The 22,973-nt window shown below is 39.2% G+C and overlaps 1 protein-coding gene across 1 annotated transcript in view; it reads left to right on the top strand.

The window, feature by feature from the left end:
* LOC135206170 (anaphase-promoting complex subunit 5-like) overlaps positions 1-22,973 on the top strand; it is a 621,184-nt gene that overhangs the window by 529,557 nt on the left and 68,654 nt on the right. The window contains exons 13-14 of the mRNA XM_064237464.1: positions 6,174-6,423; positions 6,696-6,815. Of these exons, the coding sequence (XP_064093534.1) occupies positions 6,174-6,423; positions 6,696-6,815 (370 nt within the window). The remainder of the gene's footprint in view (positions 1-6,173; positions 6,424-6,695; positions 6,816-22,973) is intronic.

The raw sequence follows: 22,973 nt of genomic DNA, 5'->3' as shown, positions 1-22,973 counted from the left end.
ATAGCATAAATTAATTTATGCGCCCTCCGCTCAGAAACTAGTTCTGCGTATGAGGTATCGTTAAAAGGCATAAAAAACCGTCGTAACCTTGGAATTTGCGTTGTAATCTATCCAGAAACTTAGTTTTGTTAATTATGTATACTGGAAACAAGCAATGATTTTTTCATTATTTGCGCTTTTGGACTGTTATAAACTGCGCATCCCAAGCTAGTGTATTCATTCGCTCAGAAACTAGTTCCGCATATGAGGCGTCACTAAAAAAATTTTAAAAATATGACATAAAAAGTGTCGAAAATCATCATAACCTCAAAATTTTTGTTGTAATCTAACCAAAAACTTATTTTTATTAATATACTGTGCTAAACTATAAAGGATTCTTATCATAGTATGCGTTTTTTAAAAGCGTTGTTAACTCGGAGCGTCGGAAGCGTCAGCGTCGTAACCTCGGAACGTCGTAAGCCGGACCCGTCGTAACCCGGGGACCGCCTGTACAATAGTGTAACTTTATCCCATCTTCTAGTTACATAAGTTCAAAAACAGCAAAAGAGAATGATGAAAGTATGGTTTTAATGTTATACTCGTTGCATAAACGTGTACAACCATGAACAACTGAACGTGAAACTTTATTTTTTCTAAGTACAAACGAATTCGATAACATCCATTTGGCTTGTATTTCAATCTTCGTACTATAGTACACTATTACCGTAGTTGTTATAAATGACGTTATGTAGAATAGATGTGAGATATCTTAATGTAATAACTTTATTCGCTATAGATCAAAGATCAATTGGGAAATAATACTGCTACAGTGGTACCTCGACATACGAAAGGCTCAACTTACGAAAAACTCAAGATACGAAAGCAAATATGAAAAATTTTATGGCTCTACATACGAAAATTGCTCAAGTTACGATAGGTTGTTGCTGTAAAGTCCCGAGATTCGCCCGGACCACCAAGAACAATTTTAAAATTAGCGCCCCACCAACTGAGTAAACTCGCCACCATCCTCCCACTCTCCCATTGGTTCCTGATGCTAGTCACCCCATAAGATCCTGCTCTCCTATTGGTCAGCATCTACCCCTTGTGCTTTATGTATCTATTGGTAAAAGGATGCTGTAAATTGAATAACTTATTCATGCAATACATTTAATAAAAAAAAAAACATTAGGTAAAGATAGAATAAAGAATAGAAATGAATGGTTATTATACTGTTTGGTAGTTTCAGTAGTTGAAGAGAGATAATGAAAATTTATGGCTTACTGTGTACTAGGAAAAGGGATTGCTTGGCGATCGTTCGGTACTCGTAAGTGCTGGATGTAAACAGAAGTTTGGAAGCTTTTTTTTTTTTTTTTTTTTTTTTTTATAGTTAATGGTTACTTAATAATTATTTGAAATGAGTACATGCAATACATTTAATAAAAAAATTGTGAATTAGATATAAAATATAAAATAAATCAGACTGCTATCATTGAAGCCAACAAATAGTATGTATATTTTTTAGAATTCTTCTTCTGTTTTAATATTACGTTACGTATATGTTTCATTATAGCTGTCAGTAACTCGGTATCTCGTACTCGTAAGAGCTGAATGTAAACAAACGATTGGAAGGTTTTTTGTTTGTTTGTTTGTGTATTATAGTTAATGATTAATTAATAATTATTTGAAATGAGTACATACTAATTATTTATACATTTTATTGGCATAGTCTAAGCTTTTAGCCTAGAATCATAGACGAGGCTACAGTAGCAACCACTAACATAGGCTAGGCTTATTGCTAAGGAAGATATGCTAAAGTCCTAATACGTGTATATGCAGTAAAAATAGGGTTGAACATTACTTGCAATTGAATATTACTGTAGTATGTACAGTATTTTGCCTTTTTGGAGTCTCATTTCTTCCATCGGATCGGCATCGTAACCCTAGAACGTGTTGTAGGCCTGGAAATATAATTTACTGGGGTGTTTTTGTAGGGCTTGGAACGGTTTAGGCATTTTACATGTAAAATGCAGTTCAAGATACGAAAAACTCATGATACGAAGGCCGCCTCGGAACGGATTCATTTCGTATCTTGAGGTACCACTGAAAATTTAAACCTAGTTATAACTGAAGCTGTGAAAACTGTTCAAGCTGCTAATGACTATTATCGTGCATCGGCAACAAGGATAAAACTCCAGTAAATGTATGCCATCAAACAAAACCGTAGATAAAATTGAGATAAAATAATTTTAATCAAAACTACTGGGCTTGAAAGAGCACATTTTACTGTTGGTTTCACGCCGATAAATAACGTAAAGTTCTTATTACGGTGATATAAAGGAAAATTACGAACGGAATCACATAATTTTTTTATGCAATAAACAAGCCACCAACGTAATCTGTTAACGAAAAAAAAAAAAAAAGTTCACAATCACAACGAGACAAAGTCAACTCATATTTCCACCTAAAAACATGTCGTATAAGGAAAAATAACCTTGTCTCATATAAGTCAAGTACAGTGGTACCTCGAGATACGAAAGGCTCAACTTACGAAAAACTCGAGATACGAAAGCAAATACGAAAAATTTTACGGCTCTACATACGAAAATTACTCAAGATACAAAAGGTTGTTGCTGTAAAGTCCGAGATTCGCCCGGACCACCGATAACAATTTTGAAACTCGCGCGCCGCCAACTGAGTAGACTCGCCACCATCTTCCCACTCTCCCATTGGTTCCTGATGCTAGTCACCGCCATGAGATCCTTCTCTCCTATTGGTCAGCATCCCTCCCATGATCCCATCATGCATCATACGTAGCGGCGTTCTTCTTCAGCCATTGCTTCTCACCAGTGTTATCGTGTGCACGCGGAATTTGTTCGTTCACATGTAAGATTTCGTTTGTTAACGTAAATTCGTGTTAGTGATTTCGTTGTACTACCTTATCTTGTTGTGTGAGAACCTAATTAGTATACTACATAACTTAATTACGTACAGTATAGTCATGAGTCCCAAGAAAGTTGCTGAAGTTCACAGGAAGAAGAGAATGCTTTCTATGCAGACAAAAATGGAGATAATAAAAAAGTATGAAGCTGGCTTGCGGTTGAGTGTTATCGCTAAGGAATACGGGCTGAAATCCGTCGACGATAGGCACCATCCTTAAGCAGAAGGAAGCCATCAAAGCAGCTACACCTTCTAAGGGCGTGACTATTTTGTCCAACAAGAGGAGCCATGTGCATGATGAAATGGAGAGGCTGCTTCTTCTATGGATTGAGGACAAAGAAATCAATGGCGATACGATAACTGAGATGGTAATCTGCCAGAAGGCCAGCGCTATTTTTGGTGATTTGATTGCCCAAGCCGAAGACGACGGAGGAGAGGGGACATCGACGGCAACCCCAGAGTTCAAGGCTTCTCATGGGTGGTTCGAAAAATTCCGTAAACAGACTGGCATCCATTCGGTGATGAAGAAATTGAAATTTTGTAAAATACGTAAAGTATAAAAAAGTACAAAAAAATGTAAAAATAAAAAAAAGATAAAAACAAATTTAATTTTAAGTTTTTTGTAAAGTTAAGTATTACAGTTTTGTTAATATGTTTTCATGACATTTTTTTATGTTTTGTAAAGTTAAGTTTACGTATCTGCCGTTTGTCCTCCTCCTCTGTCGCCACTTTCGGAGATAGCCTCACTCGAAAGGTAATCTTCCACATTTTACTACATGCGTACGTATGTACATATAGTATTTCTTGTATACCAAGTACACTAATACACTTTATTTACAGGTAGTTATATACAGGTACTATGTAGTACATATTAGCAGTATGTATTAAGTTAGGTATTGTATGGTCCAAATTGTTGTAGTATTTCATTGTTTATAGGTCAATTTAGCTTTATTATGAAATTTACTGGGGTGTTTTTGGAGGGCTTGAAAAGGATTAGCCATTTTACGTGTAAAATGCGGTTCAAGATACGAAAAACTCATGATACGAAGGGCGCCCCGGAACGGATTAATTTCGTATCTCGAGGTACCACTGTATCTAGATATTCGTTTATGCCAACTAGAAGCAAGAAAATTCGCTCAGAATTGCGTTAAATATGGCAAAACAAACTCGTGTTCGCCACCAGCTGATTTGAAACCAAAACATTGGCCGCTCCACGGAATACTAGCTTAGATTTGCCCTAGTATTTTATAATACAATAATATGAGAATAGATACAATATTATAGTATACAGTGAAGTAATGTATAACTTTTTAAAGGATTTATGGAAATGATGCATAATTAATAAAATAACACCATGCATTGTTTGGAACAGTGGCGGACAAGAATGAACATAAAAAAATATCCTCTGACAACGTGGAGGGTAGTTACCAAAGCTGCCTTAATTTGTATCATATTTATGTACAAAAATAAAAATACCCTATACGTAATATATTTTCATACACATTTTAAACATAAGAGCATGAACATTTATAAAATCGACACATCGATCGCTAAATTTGCACTCTTTTTAACTCAATATTTTCGGAAGAGCGGCAGGCAGCTGCTTACAAGAATGAACATTAAAAAACATCGTATTTGTTAACGTGAAGGGCAGTTTCAAAAGCTGCCTTAGTATCATATTTCTGCGCAGAATTAAAAATACCCTATACATAATAAATTTGCATACACATTTTAAACATTAAAGCATGAACATTTAATAAAATCGACACATCGATCACTAAATTTGCACTTTTTTTAACTGATATTTTCAGAAGAGCGGCAAGCGGCAGCTTACAAGAATGAACATGAAAAAACATATTTAATAACGTGAAGGGCAGTTTCAGAAGCTGCTTTTGTATCACATTTATGTGCAGAAATAAAAATACCTATACGTAATACATTTTCATACATAAAAGCATGAACATTTATAAATCGACACATCCATAGCTACATTTGCACTCATTTAACTTGATATTTTCAACACAGAACAGTGTCAGAGGCATATATTTTACCCTAATACCTATGTAATGACTCTCAATACAATTTTTTAATATAATTTGCATAACCTTTATGGGCTGAATGGTATTTCTACAAATGTATGTACTCATTAGACATAACGGCGCTAGCGGCGCTGTTGACCGAAAATTGTGCCGTAAAAATACCTTAAAATGCCTTATTTTTTTAATGAATATTTTTGAAGACAGCTGTAAAACCGATTCGCCGTTGAGCAATTGCGCCGTTAACCTTGGGCTGCCTGTATTACTATCCTAAAACATTTTACCTTGTATAATAATAATTACATTTTTGTTACTTTTTTATTTATTTGTTAATTTAATTTTTCTAATAACTGATCTTTTTCTTTTCTTTATTTCCTATTACCTTCTATTGTTTCTTTCAAATGAACACCATATTATATGCAAGCTTGAATTTCAGGTCAGTGGCCCCTGTTGGCTTCCTCCATATGAATAAAGTTCATCTTCTGAATATTAATACTGTAACAATAAAACAGATCCAGTGCTAAAATTTCAGCTGAAACACTGCTTATTTCAGAATTATCACACAACGTATATTCTCCAGCTACACATAACTCCTTGAAGGGGTCACTTAAACCTTGCAAGGAATGAACATAAGAATTTTTTTTTTATTCTATAGGCAAATGTTTGGGGACACTTCAAGTGTTCTAAAAAAAAAAAAAAAAAAAAAAAAAAATCCTTTACCAGCAGTTTTAGAAGTAAACTTCAGTAACCTCTGTAACTTACACCAATTCGTAAGTATAGAGGACCTAAAGGCTTGAATAGGAGATGATTTAAAGGTACCAGTGGCAAGTCTGATACCAGCATGGTCATAGAATGTAAAACTTACAACTGATAAAATGAGGGTTTTGTACAATTTTGAAAGTGCTTGACAGTCAGTGTCCCATGATGTATTAGATAGAACTTGCTCAGAATTTTGTAAATCCCTCATTTTATCTGTTGAAGATTTACGATCCATGCAGCATGATTACATCAGACTTGTCACTGGTTCCTTTAAATCCTCCCTTGTTCCAAGCCTTTTATACATAATTAGGAATTGATATAGGTCGCTCAAGTTTTTTACTTTTAAAACTGCAAGGATGAATTATTTTTATTTTTATAGTCTGAAGACAACTCCAAGTCTCCCACAAACATATGATTTTATAACCAAACAATTACTTAGAAAAAAATAACTTTCTCACTCAGGCAATGTGAATTATTAGTAGCAAAAGGAGAGCTTACAAAAGTATGGGAACTACTGGGTGATTTAAGAGAAGACCCTGAACTTGTTGGTGAACTTCGTGTTCGAATGCTACTCATAGAAAGTTGTGCAGCTGTCATGGGTGGTGGATGTGCAGTAGCAATACCTGTCATTGTTGAAGCACTGACAAATGCCAGAGAACATCATTTAACCTACTTAGAAGCAATAGCGCATCTTCACACAGCTAATATTCAGGTAAAGTATTTTTTTTACTGTAAAATTCACCTAAAAATTTTGTTTTAAATCTTGATCTGTTCATTTCTTTACATACATGGTACAGTATTTGATGCAGTGTCAAACTAAATCATGGAAGTAACAACTGATGCATTTCATGTTTCATCAGAAAGTTACTGAAATATTACAAAGACATAAAAGCTTTTCATGAAGCCTTGCAGCTTTGTGATTTTGAAAGAGTTATGTAGACATTTCTTATGTGATGTTCTTTAACAAATTTTCTTGCTTTACAGTTGCAATTAGGTCGTCTTAGTGAGGCTGAAGCCAGTGTTCGCAAAGGCTTAGGAGTAGTTTTAGCAGGAGGCTCTGTTTATGACCAAGCTAGAGCAAGATTAGTTGCAGCAAAGCTTCAGGTCTGTGGTCTTCATTTCTTGAAACTTCAATGTTCTTCAATAAAAAAAAATGAATTAACAGCACTCTTAATGTAAAATGGCATCTTAATGTAAAATAGACCAGTCCAACAATTGCAATATGAATGTATGCAAATGTTTGCAAAATACACCAGTCCAACATTATCAATGCATGCAAATGTCTTACATTACTTTTGAGATCAATTTATAAAACATTTAGAAATCAGGTTTGTATCTCCTTTAATCTATTATATAGATACAGTACATTAGTTTAACAAGGAGAGAAAAACTGTATGCCTTGTTAACAATTTAATTTTATTTTTATCACATGTTAACCCTTAAACGCCAATTGGACGTATTATACGTCAACATAAATTGTCTGTTGGGTGCTGATTGGACGTATGGTATGTCGATATAAAATTTTTTTTTTAATCGCGGAAAAATACTTATAGGCCTTCCAGGCAAAAACTTTTGAATCGCGCCTTGGGAGATGCTGGGAGCTCACAGATCAAGACGTTGTTTTGTTTACAATCGTTACCCAGGCCTGCAAGCGCGAATTTCTTTCTTCTCGCACTAAAAAACATCAGCGACACATCTCAGAAATTATTTCGTCACTGACATAATTTTTGCACCATTTTATATTAGCAATTACATAAAGTTTTATATATGAAAATGTTCACAATTTCATGTAGAATACAACTAAAATCAACTCATGGTTGTAGCTTTCATCAGTTTTGAAATATTTTTATATAGATAACGAAAAGTGCCAAAATTTTAACCTTCGGTCAACTTTGACTCTACCGAAATGGTTGAAAAACGCAATTGTAAGCTAAAACTCTTATATTCTAGTAATATTCAATCATTTACCTTTATTTTGCAACAAATTGGAAATCTCTAGCACAATATTTCGATTTATGGAGAATTTATGAAGAAAACTTTTTCCTTACGTCAGTGCTGTAACTCTTCCGAAAAAATCATAAATTTTTCGTCCGATTGTCGTAATGTTTGCACTATTTTAAATTAGCCGTTACATAAAGTTTTAAATATGGAAATGTGTGCAATTTCATGTAGAATAAAACCAAAAACAATCCATGATTGTAGCTTTTATCAGGTTTGAAATATTTTCATATAAATAACGATAAGTGCCAAAATTTCAACCTTTGGTCAACTTTGACTCTACCGAAATGGTCAAAAAATGTAATTGTAGGCTAAAACTCTTACAGTCTAGTAATATTCAGTCATTTATCTTCATTTTGAAACAGATTCGAAGTCTCTAGCACAATATTTAGATTTATGGTGAATTTAAAAAAAAAACATTCCATCCCTCCACGCGGATTCTACGCCGCAAATCTCCGAAATGCGTACGTCTCATTCTCGTAATATTTGCTCCATTTCATATTAGGCGTTTCATAGAGTTTTGTATATATATGAAAATGTGCACAATTTCATGTAGAATACAACAAAAAATCATTTTTGAAATATTTGCATATGAAAAAATATATAAAAAATTTGACATTCGGTCAACTTTAACTCGTCGGAAATGGTCGAAAACTGCAATTGTAAGCTAAAACTCTTACAGTATAGTAATTTTAAATAATTTATCTTAATTTTGAAACAAATTGGAAGTCTCTAGAACAATATTTCAATTTAGTGTGAATTTTTGAAAAAAATATTTTTTTACGTCCGCGCGTTACGAAGTCATGCATCATTTTGTGATAATATTTTCTCTATGTTGCTTTAATCGTTTTACAATGTGTTATGTACCAAAATGATCGAAATTTAGTGTATAACACAAAAAAAATTAACTCCTTAGCTTTAACCATTTTGCTCACAGCACAATTTGAATACAATTATATATGAAATTTTGTTATCGCATTATTTATATATGATAATGATATTTTTTTCATTTCTGATGGTTGCATACTAAACTTCAGGCAATGACAAAAAAGGAGCCAAAAATGAACTCTTAATCTTGAAAACTAAGAGCGCTGTGATTTTTTGAAAAAAATATTTTTTCCGCTTCGGCGCTCACTCCGAGAGACCCCACCCCCCTCCCCGGCATACGGGAGACGATTTTTATTATACCCCTTCGGCGTTAAAGGTTTAATGCCTTGGGTGCCTCATGCATTTTAAGATACAATTCTACTCTCTCTCTCTCTCTCGTCTTCTCGGCTCTCTCTCTCTCTCTCTCTCTCTCTCTCTCTCTCTCTATCTCTCTCTTCTCTCTCTCTCGCTCTCTCTATCTCTCTATCTATATATATATATATATATATATATATATATCTATATATATATATATATAAATATATATAATATATACATGCACACAACACACAAACACACACACACACACACACACATATATATATATATACATATATATATAATATATATATATACTATATATATATATATATATATATATATATATATATATAGTATATATGCATTAACAAGTATATACATCATATGTATACCTTTTACTGTTTACACACAATTACTGTGTAAGTTAGTAACTTTTTCAGCCGAGAAAATGTATCAAGAGATACAAAATGTTGTTTGAGTGTATGTGTGCTCCTGTCTTCTTCTGTTAAAACAGGATACATCTCAATTATAAAAGGCCCATTAAAACATTCTGGTTGAAAGCTAAGGATTATATTTCAGTGGTCTGACTTCCACCCTTATAAAGCAGTGAATAACAAGAATTTACATTGGCAAAATATATAGTGGGAGATACTATGCCCTTAGGTGATGCCTGGGGTCATGGCTAAGCCAACATTGGTTCTGCGAATTATCTTAATCCTCTCTTCATTGTTGCCTTAGGAAGATACTGTCTGTATGGTCAGAGTCCCAGGCTCCATTGGAAAGGTTTATCCTATTATCTTGTTGTTTTATCGGTGAAGATTCCACCATCTGACTTTTGTATCGACAGCTGCTCTTGATTTCCTGTGTATTCGGATAAGTGAAGATGAATGGGTTGGAGTGGCTTAAGGTTTAATTTATCTCATAAATTTTCCACATGAGGGATTATGATTTTGTTTGTTTTTCCTTTATTTTCTATCTTTGTAAAAAATCTTTTTTGCTTTATGTATGACTTTTTCTATGCACCTGGGGTATTTTAACTATAGATTAGTTGACTTCTGATTGTTCCAAGCTCTTTGTTAAGAAAATCTGGGGAGCAGATTCTCAGGGCTCTAAGAAATAAGTTACTTGCTATGCTGAATTTAACTGAAATGTCATGATAACTGTAAAAATGTATGCATGAAAGTGAGGATGTTGCTTTCCTGAGGACAGTGAATTTGTAGTTGTTATCAGTTGTAGAAAGACCTCAAAATTGACCCACTCGCTTTTCCAGTATGTTAAGATGTTGTCTACATAACAAAGCGAAGTCATATCTGCAGGTTTGATAGGGTTTATGATTAGTGTTTTGAAATACTTCATATATAAGTTTGTTAACACAGGACTCGACGGACTCCCCATACTGCAACCAAATTTTTGACGGTAAAAGTTATCACCAAAGGAAAAGACATTATTAGTGACGCAGAGCTGTACAGGTTGCATTGTTTTATTCAATTCTATGGGGAAGTGGTCAGCAAATGGCTCAAGTTTATTTTTGAGGAACGTTAATAGATCTTTTATGGGTGCTTTTGTGAAAAGGGAGTCTACCTCTAGGCTGAGAAGTTTTGTGTGGTGTATGGGGATATTTGCCGACCTAAATTTGTTGCTAAAGTCTTCGGTATGATTTTTATGACTAGGGGGAAAAATTCCTAAAAAGGGGAATAGTAACTCTGCTAACCATTTTGAAATTCTGTAGTTAAAAGTTCCAGCACACAAGATTATGGGACAGAAGGGGCTGTTACCTTTGTGAGTGTAGGGGAGGCCATTGAAATAAGGTAATTTGGGATTAATTACTTAAAATTTTTCCCAAATAGGTTTCTTCAGGAAAATTAGAAACATCGGTAAAAGTAAGAAAAATATAGAAATTTTGGATAAGACAAAGTGCCCTCTTATCCTGAGTCCATTTATACTCCATCACTTATTATAATGATTAACATTATGATACAATACCTGGCCATAAGACCAGTTAAAAGAGAATTCTTTGACATAGTCTGTTCACCTTGGAGCTCTGGATAGACCATGGAAAGGGTAATCCTTGAGGACTCAACGGCGACTGCCACAAATAGGTTTTTCCTATATCAAAAATTTTTTATATCATAAATGTAAATGTATTTGTATGTAATCACGAAAATACTAACCTGACGTACCAATGTAGCATTCTCTTTGGAGGTTGTTCTAAACCACCCACATATTTTAGAGATGCTCTGTACAATAGTACTATCCTAAAATAGTACCTGTACAGTAAATATAATTTAAAAATCACCTAATAACACTGGAAAATATCAATACTATATGTGAAATGTATGCCCAGTGCATGATAGAATGATGCCATAGGCCAAAGAAAATTTGCATCTGGATAATAGGGATACTTGAGAGTAACAGTTGTAAGGTGGTAGTCAATTTTGCAACATGACTTTGAAATGATATTAGGGTGTTCTGGGATGATAGTTTGAGTTCTATTTTTGTTTGAACTACCAAGTTTAGCAATGAACTTTTAAAGTAGGCAGTTTTAAGCATTTTAGGGGTGTTATAGCCTACTTAAGAGTAACAGTAGTAGGAGAGTAATGTAAGGTTACTTTGGGTGTTTTGGGATGTATTTTTCTTTGAAGTATTAAATTGATTTAGTATGATTATATAAGGTGTAATTTTGTTTGAACTATCAAATTAAGCAGTGAAATGTTAAAATACACAGTTATAAGTGTTTTAGTTGAAGGGGTACAAGGTATTTAGCCTTTATGTGTATGCCAGTTGTAAGCATTTTTAGAGGGGATTTTTGTATTTGCACGGTAGGTTCTGGAACCCATTCCTGTGTAAAAATGGGGCAGCACTGTATTCATGCTTGCTTCCATTTATTTCTTACTGTCGACAGACTGTTTCTTCACTTATCGGCGGCATCTTCAGGACTAAATTACAAAGACATACAGTGTGCCCCTATTTTTATGCCGGAATAGGTTCCAGAACCTATCACGGAAATGCAAAAAGCTCCTCTAAAAATGCTTATAACAGCCAAAAAATGTGTACCCCTTAAACTAAATGCTTATAACTGCCTAATTTAACATTTTACTGCTTAATTGATAGATCAAACTAAAGTACAGGCAGTCCCCGGGTTACGACGGTCTCGGCTTACGACATTCCGAGGTTAAGGCGTTTTTCAATTATATTCATCAGAAATTATTTCCAGGGTTACAACGCCTACAACACTGATCTGGCAGATGAAATATGACACCAAAAATGCAAAGTAATTAATTTTTGTACATGCAACTTCCCCGGCAGATATATACTTAGCTAATGTCTCTGACGTCCCGACAGAATTCAAAACTCGCGGCACACGCTACAGGTAGGTCAGGTGATCACCCTCTCCCGCCACTGGGTGGCGGGAATAGGAACCATTCCCGTTTTCTAATAAGATTTTCTCTGTCGCCGGTACCGACAACATCGTTGTTGGTTCCTCCTGCATGGGATTCTTGCTTGCTTTGCTGAGGATTGTTTTTGGTGAAGTATTTATTCTTTGGCTTTCGCATACGCTGTTTTGGACCGTTGTTTGTATTTGCTTAGGACTTTTTCTTCAATATGTCTGATGTTGCACCTGAAACTCATTTTAGAGTGTGTATGAAAGAAGGATGTAAGGTGAGACTGCTGAAAGCTTCGGTGAATCCTCACACTATTTGTGTTAAATGTAGGGGGAATGAATGCTCTGTTAGTAACACTTGTGATGAATGTTTAAGTTTGACTGAGATTAAATGGAAGAGTTTGACTGCGTATGTAAAGAAATTGGAGAAAGATAGAATCAGAAAGGCTTCAGCTAGAAGTTCAAGTAGGTCCTGCTTTATTGATCAGGATGGTCATTCTAATCCTAATGTAGTTTCTCCTACTTCTAATGTGGTTTCAGCTCCTTCCCCCCGCAGCGAACTCGTAGATTCGTCTTCGGAGAGGGCTGCAATGAAAGCTTCGATCCGTAATTTGCAAGCGCAATTACGAGAGATGGAAGGTAAGAGTGAAGTGTGCAGTGTCCCCAGTGCAGTGGAGGGGGCGTCTGACCGACTCCGCATTGCTCCTGGGCCTAGACCTCTTTCAGACTCCCATGACCAAGGGAGGAGGAATGTCGAAAGCCGCAAGGGGGATGTAGAGTATTCCCAACGGTCAGGCGTCCCTTCGGCAGATCCTGTAGACTCGTCCCAGGCTGCCTTGGATCGCTACAGACAAAGCATCCTTAGGAAGTGTTTTTCCGACTCGGATTCTTCCTCACCGAGACGTGGATGGAGCTCCGCTTCTAAGTCGCGCCCCCTGAAGAGAGCCTGGAAGCCGCCTGGAGGAGACGCATTAGACTCCAGCCCCGAGCCTTTTCCGGAGTATTCTCCCGCTCAGAAGAAGAGAGCAATGAGGTCTCCTGATTCTTCTCCTGAAGGAATTCGATCTTCGACCAAGAAGTTTTTGGTGGGCCTGCAAGAGCAGTTATCCACTTTAGTAGGCTCTCTTTCCAAGGGGTCTTCTCGCAGGAAGGACTCCTCTCTTCCGGTCAAGAGCTCTCTTAAGAGACCTTCGTCGAGTCGGCGTTCGGACTCTGGCAGGCGCCTCTCTCCTGTAAGACGCTCCTCTCCAGCTAAATCGTTCGACTGTTTCGTCTCATCACGAACGATCGGTGACTCCGGCCAGGCGCTCTTCTTCGAGTAAGCTCCTGTATTCTTCTAGACACCCTGGGAAGGGCTCAAGCCCCTCTCCTGGCAGGAGCCAGGAACAGCGATCCGTACGCAGGAGTAGCGAACTCCATTCTCCCTTAAGGCGCTCTCAGAGGGATAGAAGTGCCTCTCCTTGCAAGCTAAGGGAGCAGGAGAGTCTCCTCTCTTCCCGTAGACACAGAGAGAGCGATGAGCAGTTCTCTCCCCCCAGACAATCTCGGAGAGATTCTAGCGCCTCTCCTAGCAGGCGCCATCATGATGCCAGGCATTTTTCACCTCCAAGGCGAGTTACTCCGCCGAGACGCTCACGACAGGACACTAGCGCCTCTCTGGGGAGGCGCCAAGAGCCTGAGAAGAGCCTTGTTAGTGCTTCGCGCCCTACTCTTGTTAGGCGCTCTTTAGGAGAATCGAGTTTTTCCTCTCTCAGGAGTCATCGGAAGGAAGTAAGCGCCTCTCCTGGCAGGCGCCAGGATGAGGGCAGGCGTTTTTCTACCCCAAGGCGCATAGCGCCTGATAGGCCCCACCGACGTGATGCTAGCGCCTCTCCTCACAGGCGCCAAGAGCCTGGAAAGAGCCTGATCCTGGATTCACGCCCTACTCCTAGTAGATTCTCCTGCAAAGACACAAGCTCTTCCCCTCTCAGGCGCCAAGAGCCTATGAAGCATCAGGCTCCTAGCGGCAGTCGTTCTTCTCCTGCTAGGCCCCTTCCAGCAGAAGCGAGTTCTTCTGTGGATAAGAGCATCTCGGGAAGTGGACTCACTTCCTCGTCCAAGCTTCCTTCGAAGGAGAAAAGTCCCTCTCCTTCTAGGACTCCTTCTCCGAAGAGGCCTTCTTCCCCTAATGCTACCTTTGAAGAGGTTTCTGAGGATGAAGCTCCTAAAGATGCGGGCGTCTCGGATTACAAGAGACTGGCAGTCCTGTTACTTCAGGAGTTCGGGGACTCGCTTCGCCCAGCGGATCCTCCTTCGCCAGGATCGCTTCTATCAAGCACTAAGCTTTCGAAATCCCCTTCATTCGTCAAGATGCGTTCAACGCTTTCTATGAAGGAAGCCATTAAGGGCTTAGAGAGCTGGCTCCTCTCTAAGAAGGAAGCGGGCAAGACAGTTTTTTCCTGCCCTCCTTCCAAGTTGGCAGGCAAACCAGGTGTCTGGTATGACACTAAGGAACCGATGGGATTGGGTCTACCTTCTTCGGCTGATGCTGACTTCTCATCGTTAGTGGATTCTTCGAGAAGACGCTCTCTTCTGTCGGCGAAGGCTTCTTGGGGGATGTGCGAAATGGACCATCTGCTTAAGGGTCTGTTTCGCACACTTGAGGTCTTCAATTTTATGGATTGGGCCCTGGGAGCCCTGGCCAAGAGAGCTCAGGATCCAGACTTTGTGACGATGGATGTGTTGACTAGTGTCTTTCTTGTTTGGATAAGGTCGTGATGGATGGATCCACGGAAATTGCCTCTCTCTTTGGATCCGGAGTTTTTAAAAAGAGGTCTGTTTACAGTTCTTTTTTGGCCAAATTAGTGTCGCCTCTACAGAGAGCCTCCTTGCTGTATTCACCCCTTTCAAGTCACCTGTTTCCACAAGAGACCGTTAAGGACATCTCGAGGTCCTTATCAGAGAAAGCAACGCAAGATCTTCTTGCTCAGTCTGCTAAGAGACTGAAACCTGCAGTTCCTTTGGCCAAAAGAGAGAAGACTTCTTTTCAGCAGCCCTTTCGAGGGAGAACGGCATCTAGATCCTCTCTTAGGAGTAGGAGACCTGTAAAGAGAGGAAGATCGTCACGCAAACCCTTCACGAAACCACAGTGAGACAGTAGTCCTCCAGACTACAGTAGGAGCTAGACTTCTGAAGTTTGCAAAAGTCTGGGCTCAGAGGGGGGGCGGACGCCTGGTCCCTCTCTATCCTCGAGAGAGGATACCTTATCCCCTTCAGGGAGAAACCTCCCTTAACAACAACTCCGAGGGAGTTAACAGCAAGATACAGAGATCCTATAAGAAGCCAAGCTCTTCTACAACTAGTAGAACAGTTGATGGACAAGGAGGCAATAGAAAGTGTTCAAGACCTTCATTCGCCAGGGTTTTACAACCGTCTTTTTCTAGTACCAAAAGCCTCAGGGGGGTGGAGACCAGTCCTGGATGTAAGTGCCCTGAATCACTTCGTGATCAAGACTAAGGTTCACGATGGAGACGACATCCTCCGTCCTCGCAGCTCTTTGTCCAGGGGATTGGATGGTGTCACTGGACCTTCAGGATGCCTATTTCCATGTGCCTATCCATCCTTCGTCCAGGAAGTACCTAAGATTCATGGTACAGGGCAAAGTTTTTCAATTTTGAGCCCTATGCTTCAGTCTTGCTACGGCCCCTCAAGTGTTCACGGGCCTGATGAGAAATGTTGCTCATTGGCTACATCTCAAAGGAGTAAGGATCTCGTTGTATCTCGACGATTGGCTGATCCGTGCCCAGTCAAAGGATTGCTGTCTGGAGAACTTGAATTTAACACTGGACCTAGCTCAGTCCTTAGGACTGTTAATAAACCTCGGGAAGTCCCAGATGAATCCCCAGCAAAGCATTGTCTATCTGGGGATTCTGATGGATTCTCGGGGTTTTCGGGTGCATCCATCAAAGGAACGACAGGACAGATGTATACAGAAAGTGAAGACCTTCCTAGAGAAAGAACAATGTTCCGCGAGGGACTGGATGAGTCTTCTGGGGACCCTTTCCTCGTTGGAACAGTTCGTTTCTGTAGGGAGGCTGCACTTAAGACCTCTACAATTCTTCCTCAGGGAGAATTGGGATCAGAAGCACCAAGGCCTTTCGGACTCCTTTCTGCTCTCAAAGAGAATAAAGGAGGATCTCTGTTGGTGGTTAGAGCCAAACAGACTCAACCAAGGACTCTCCCTGCAGTTACCGAGCCCTCGCCTAGTGTTATTTACAGACGCCTCGGAACTAGGATGGGGAGCGACTCTAGGCTCGAGAGAAGTGTCAGGCACCTGGAGTGGGGAACAGGTGTCCTGGCACATCAACAAGAAGGAACTAGCAGCAGTGCATCTAGCTCTCCTTCACTTCGAACCTCAAGTCTCGGGTGCCGTGTTGCAGGTAAACTCGGACAACACGACAGCTCTAGCCTACATAAGAAAGCAGGGAGGGACTCACTCCTTCTCCCTATTCGAGAAAGCAAGGGAGCTTCTTCTTTGGACCGAGGAACGGAAAATTACTCTCCTAACCAGATTTATCCAAGGAGAAAAGAACGTGAGAGCAGGCCTTCTGAGCAGAAGGGATCAAGTCCTTCCCACGGAATGGACTCTGCATTCAGAGGTGTGCAACAAGATTTGGAACCTCTGGGGGAGACCCAATATAGACCTTTTCGCAACGCATTGGAATGTGAGACTGGAGAACTACTGCTCACCAATATCAGATCCAAGGGCAGTGGCAGTAGACGGTCTCCTTCTAGATTGGAAGGGGATCGACGGGTACGCTTTTCCCCTTTTCAAGATCCTAGGAGAGGTAGTAAGAAAGTTCGTCTCGGCGAAGGGAGCAAAACTGACCCTCATCGCTCCATTCTGGTGCGGAACGATCTTCTCAAACAACCCCACTTCGACAGATACCACAAAAACGTCCCCGCTCTCGGTCTGACTGCCTTCAGACTGTCGAAGGACTCGTCAGAGTGAGGGGGTTTTCACGCGATGCTGCAAAGGCTATTGCAAGAGCCAGAAGACCTTCAACATTACGCATGTACCAGTCGAAGTGGGAGGTGTTCCGAAGGTGGACCAGGGCTCAGAAGGTATCCTCTTCCAGTTCCTCTGTGACGGACATAGCTGACTTTCTCCTATACTTGAGGGAGAAATGCAATCTGGCTGTTCCTACTTTCAAAAGCTATAAGAGCATGCTTTCCTCTGTTTTCAGACATAGGGGCCTAAATATCTCGGAGGACAAAGACCTACATGATTTGATAAGGTCCTTCGAAACTTCGAAGTCCAAGACTATAAGACCACCTAGTTGGAACCTGGATGTGGTTCTGAAATACTTAATGTCCGAGAAGTTCGAACCTCCTCATGCTTCCTCCTTCAGAGATTTTACTAGGAAGTCTCTCTTCCTCTTTGCACTAGCCTCTGCTAAGAGGATTAGTGAACTTCAGGCTTTGGAAGGCACAGTGGGCTTTAAGGAAGATTCTGCGGTATGCTCCTTTAATCCCCTTTTCTTAGCAAAGAACGAAAACCCTTCTAAGCCATGGCCAAGGACGTTTGAGATTAAGGGACTGTCCTCTTTGGTAGGGAGAGACTTAGAGAGGACCCTGTGTCCAGTCAGGATCCTCAAGTTCTACCTAAAAAGGAAGAAGCTACTTGGTGGAAATGTGGATAGTCTTTGGTGCTCAGTAAGAAATCCTAAGAGAGCGATTTCTAAGAATACCCAAGCTTTCTTTATTAGAGACGTTATTAGAGAAGCTCATACTTCCTGTGAAGATGAACACTTAAAACTCCTAAGAGTCAAAGCTCATGAGGTCAGAGCCGTAGCTACCTCCTTAGCGTTTCACAGGAATTTGTCTCTACAGGCGCTTGTCGAGTTCACCTACTGGAGATGCAATTCAGTTTTTGCATCGAATTATTTAAGAGACGTTCGCGTCACTTATGATAAGTGCTTCTCGCTTGGGCCGTATATGTCTGCGGATTCGTTGCTGGGGCAGGGAGCTGAAGCTAATCCTATATAGTTAGTTAGATTAGGAATTTTTTAATTTTTGGTGTTGTGTTTTTTGGTTGATTGGAAGGGGATTTGGGAAGTGTGCCCCTTTCAAATCGTAGTTTCTAATAATAATAGTGTGGTCAGGTGGTCGGGATTGGCTGTCGTGCTCCTTGTTAGCTATTTGGACCTAAGTCTCTCATAAGAGGGTTAGTCATTGATAATGATGAAGGTGAAGGTGGCCATGTAAGTGGGTTTCTTTGGCCCCATTGGATGATCCAGACAAGGCTCTGTCAAGTAAGCGGGCTGGCCCCCATTGACAAGACCCAGAAGAGCTGTCAGTAACAGGATTCATCCTCACTGAAGTTCTGGAGGCAAGCAGACTCATAGACAGTAATCATTAAGTCTTCTGCCCAATCAGGTAGGAACCAGGGTTTTTATGTTACCTACAACAGATGTTGTCTCCCTGTTTTTTATTATATTTGCACTAGTGTTTAGCTATCTCTTACCCTCCACCAAGGGTGCGTAACAGCTAAGTATATATCTGCCGGGGAAGTTGCATGTACAAAAATGATATTGTTATGATACAATAAAGTTTTGTACATACTTACCCGGCAGATATATACGATTAATGGCCCACCCAGCCTCCCCTCAGGAGATAGGTGGAAGAGAAAATCTGATTAGAAAACGGGAATGGTTCCTATTCCCGCCACCCAGCGGCGGGAGAGGGTGATCACCTGACCTACCTGTAGCGTGTGCCTCGAGTTTTGAATTCTGTCGGGACGTCAGAGACATTAGCTAAGTATATATCTGCCGGGTAAGTATGTACAAAACTTTATTGTATCATAACAATATCATATTTAAAGTTTTTTTTTTTTTTTTTTTTTTTTTTTTTTGAAAAATGCAATAAGAATGCAGTTTACATAGTTTTCAATGCATCCAAAGCATTAAAACTGATGTTCCGGCTTACGACGATTTTCGGGTTATGACACGTCTCAAGAACGGAATTCCCGTCGTAACCTGGGGACTGCCTGTATACCTTAAATTATCATACTAAAACAATTTAATATTTCAAACAAAATTATATATCCCAAACCACACAAAGTACATTATGCAACTTAACAGCTAGTCCCAAAATAGCTACAGTGGTACCTCGAGAAACGAAATTAATCCGTTCCGAGGCGGCCTTCGTATCATGAGTTTTTCGTTTCTCGAACCACATTTTACATGTAAAATGCCTAATTTGTTCCAAGCCCTACAAAAACACCCCAGTAAATTATATTTCCAGGGCCTACAACACATGTTCTTGGGTTTTACGACGCTGATCCGACTGAAGAAATATGACTCCAAAAAGGCAAAATACTGTACATACTTGAGTAATATTCAACTGCATGTAATGTTCAACCCCATTTTTACTGCATACATTAGGACTTTAGCATATGTCCCTTAGCAATAAGCCTAGCCTATGTTAGCGGTTGCTACTGTAGCCTAGTCTATGATTCTGACATCTAAACCTAAGAAGCTAAAAGCTTAGAATATGCCAATAAAATGTATAAATAATCAGTATGTACTCATTTAAAATAATTATTAATTAATCATTAACTATAATACACAGAAAAAAAAAACCTTCCAGTCGTTTGTTTACATTCAGCTCATACGAGTGCCGAACGAACGCCAAGCAATCACTTTTCCCAGGACACAGTAAGCCATAAATTCTCATTAGTATCTCTTTTCAACTAATGAAACTACCAAAAAGTATAATAACCATTCATTTCTATTCTTTATTCTATCTTTACCTAATGGAGATACGTACCGAGTTACTGACAGCTATAATGAAACATATACGTAACGTAATATTAAAACAGAAGAAGAATTCTAAAAAATACGTATTTGTTGGCTTCGATGATAACATTCTGATTTATTTTATATTTTATGATATCTAATTCACAATTTTTTTTATTAAATGTATTGCATGTACTCATTTCAAATAATTATTAAGTAACCATTAACTATAATAAACAAACAAAAAAAAAAGCTTCCAAACTTCTGTTTACATCCAGCACTTACGAGTATCGAACGATCGCCAAGCAATCCCTTTTCCCAGTACACAGGAAGCCATATATTTTCATTATCTCTCTTCAACTACTGAAACTACCAAACAGTATAATAACCATTCATTTCTATTCTTTATTCTATCTTTACCTAATGTTTTTTTTTATTAAATGTATTGCATGAATAAGTTATTCAATTTACAGCTATCCTTTTACCAATAGAATACTTAAAGCACAAGGGGTAAAATGCTGACCAATAGGAGAGCAGGGATCTTATGGGTGACTAGCATCAGGAACCAATGGGAAAGCGGGAGGATGGTGGCGAGTTACTCAGTGGCCAGCGCGCGAGTTTTAAAATTGTTCTCGGTGGTCCGGGCGAATCTCGGGACTTTACAGCAACAACCTTTCGTAACTTGAGCAATTTTCGTATGTAGAGCCGTAAAATTTTTCGTATTTGCTTTCGTATCTCGAGTTCTTCGTAAGTTCAGCCTTTCGCATGTTGAGGTACCACTGAACTTCCAAATTAGCTTATTCCAAAAAGAGCTAGTAATCCCAAAATAGCTATGTTCCAAAATAGCTGTCCAAAACAGCTGGTTCCAAAATAGCTACTGCACAAAATGCTGTTTAAAAAAGTTAAAAATCCGATATCCTTTATTTAAAATTCATAAAAAGTTATAAAGGAAATTCATCATGTTTTGTAACACTGGTGATGGTAATTGCTTCATAGCAAAGAAAGATAAGGAAAGGAGAACGCATTTTTGAGAAGTTCGGCAGCAAGGAGGTTTTGCGCCACTGTTGGAGGCACCTATTTGTGGGTTGTTCCAGAATCGGCAGGAGTGTTGTGGATCTCGTCGTTACGTGGAGAAAACGCGCGATTTCTGATGCAATACCTCGTCTAGATTCATCTAAGAAGTTCTAGAAATCCCTGGAGTCGGTGACGTTCGCCGTAGGCTCCGCCCCCAGAGTGCCGTATAAATACGACGAACGAACTTTGGAGAGCAGTGATCGTAGAAGAGAGAGAGATCGTAAAAGAGAGGGATCACCATTAGTCACAGAGAGCCACAGATCAGATTATCAGTGAGAGATCAGCAGCAGCAGAGATCTTCCGTGAGATACGAGAAAAAGGAACCGACGAAGTATCAATCAAAAGAAGAGTTGGTTGGATATTGGTCTAGTCGTCTTCAGGTGTGGTCTACCGTGTTATCTCGACGTCGAGCAGACTTCAGAGAAGAAAAGGTCCTGTTACAGGTGTTGGGGATTCCTGCCTTACAAGAAGATTAGCTTCTGCAATACGGAGTCAAGAGGACGTCCGCATTCGCCGATCTACATTTATGAAGCCAGCGCGTCGAACCGCCAAATCGAGTAGCAAGTATTTGAATTGCCGCACTGTTCCCCCCAGTTCATGCAGTGTAAGATTCTATCTATTTATGTAAATAGGAGATACCATTCTGCATTTACCTTTGTTAGTAAGCTTGTAAATAAACCTTTGTTGTGTTAGTGTTTCTTTCTATATTCATATCCCCAGTTTCAACTGTTTGTGTTGATAAGTTTTTTTTTATTATTTCATATCGAACCTGAAGCGGACCTCCCTCAGAGGCCGTAACATTGTCTCTGAGATCTCAGGGTCCGTAACATTTGTGGCGACCTTGCCTAGGCTATCAACACCATATCAGTTTGAAACAGGGAGAATATAGAAAGAATCAGAATGAGTGAGATGGTGAAAGAGTTTGTTGAGTCAGGTAAGCTACTAGGTTAAGAGGGAATGATCTCCGTGAGTATGTTGAAAGGAAAGAAAGGGAAAAGTATGAGAGAGATGAAAGAGCGGCTGAGAGAGAGGAAAGAGCAGCTGAGAGAGAAATGCAGCAACAAGAAAGAGAGAAAGAGCGTATGCATGAGTTGGAAATTGCTCGGTTAAGGGAAAGTACTCGTAACAGTCGGCTCAGGCGAGAACGAAACGAAGCTGATACATTAGGTATGACTTGTATGAGTGCAGTGCTAAAATTAGTACCAAAGTTTGATGAGGAAGATGTTACACAATATTTCATGTGTTTTTTGAGAAGTAGGTTATCCTAAAGAAATGTGGACTTTATATTTGCAGTCGAAGTTTTTGAGTGGTAGGGTACTTACTGTGGTATAGTTGCATGTCTAAGGAGGAATGTTATAATTACGATATCGTGAAAGAAACTGTTCTTGCGCGTACAGGTTAGTACCGGAGGCGTACCGTAAGAAAAAAAAATTTAGAAATTTGAGAAAAGATGAAAATATTACATATGTAGAATACGGTAAGAAGTTAGATAGGCTGTTTTTTGATTGGTTAACTTCTGCTAAAGTTGATGATTTTGATAGTTTTGAAGAACTTAGTGTTGTTAGAAAACTTCAAAGATAACGTATCCCCTGAGATTAAACTTTATATAGAGGATAGGCGAGAAAGTATCTTTTGCAGGAGCAACTAGGCTAGCTGACGAATATAGTCTAACTCATAATTTGAGTGTTAGTAAGAAACGAAATGATCCTTCGTCTGGTAGAGTACAAAACAGTAAAGGTTTCAGTCCTAGTAATAGCAATGCGAGTAGAAGTGACTATTCCTGTTATACATGCGGAAAACCTGGTCATACGTCTAAGGTTTGTAGAGTAGAATGGCATATAG

The sequence above is a fragment of the Macrobrachium nipponense genome, chromosome 29, assembly GCF_015104395.2.
Source record: "Macrobrachium nipponense isolate FS-2020 chromosome 29, ASM1510439v2, whole genome shotgun sequence".
NCBI classification, from domain to species: domain Eukaryota; kingdom Metazoa; phylum Arthropoda; class Malacostraca; order Decapoda; family Palaemonidae; genus Macrobrachium; species Macrobrachium nipponense.
Note: the sequence above shows the minus strand (reverse complement) of the source record. Positions and strands in the feature narration are given on the sequence as shown.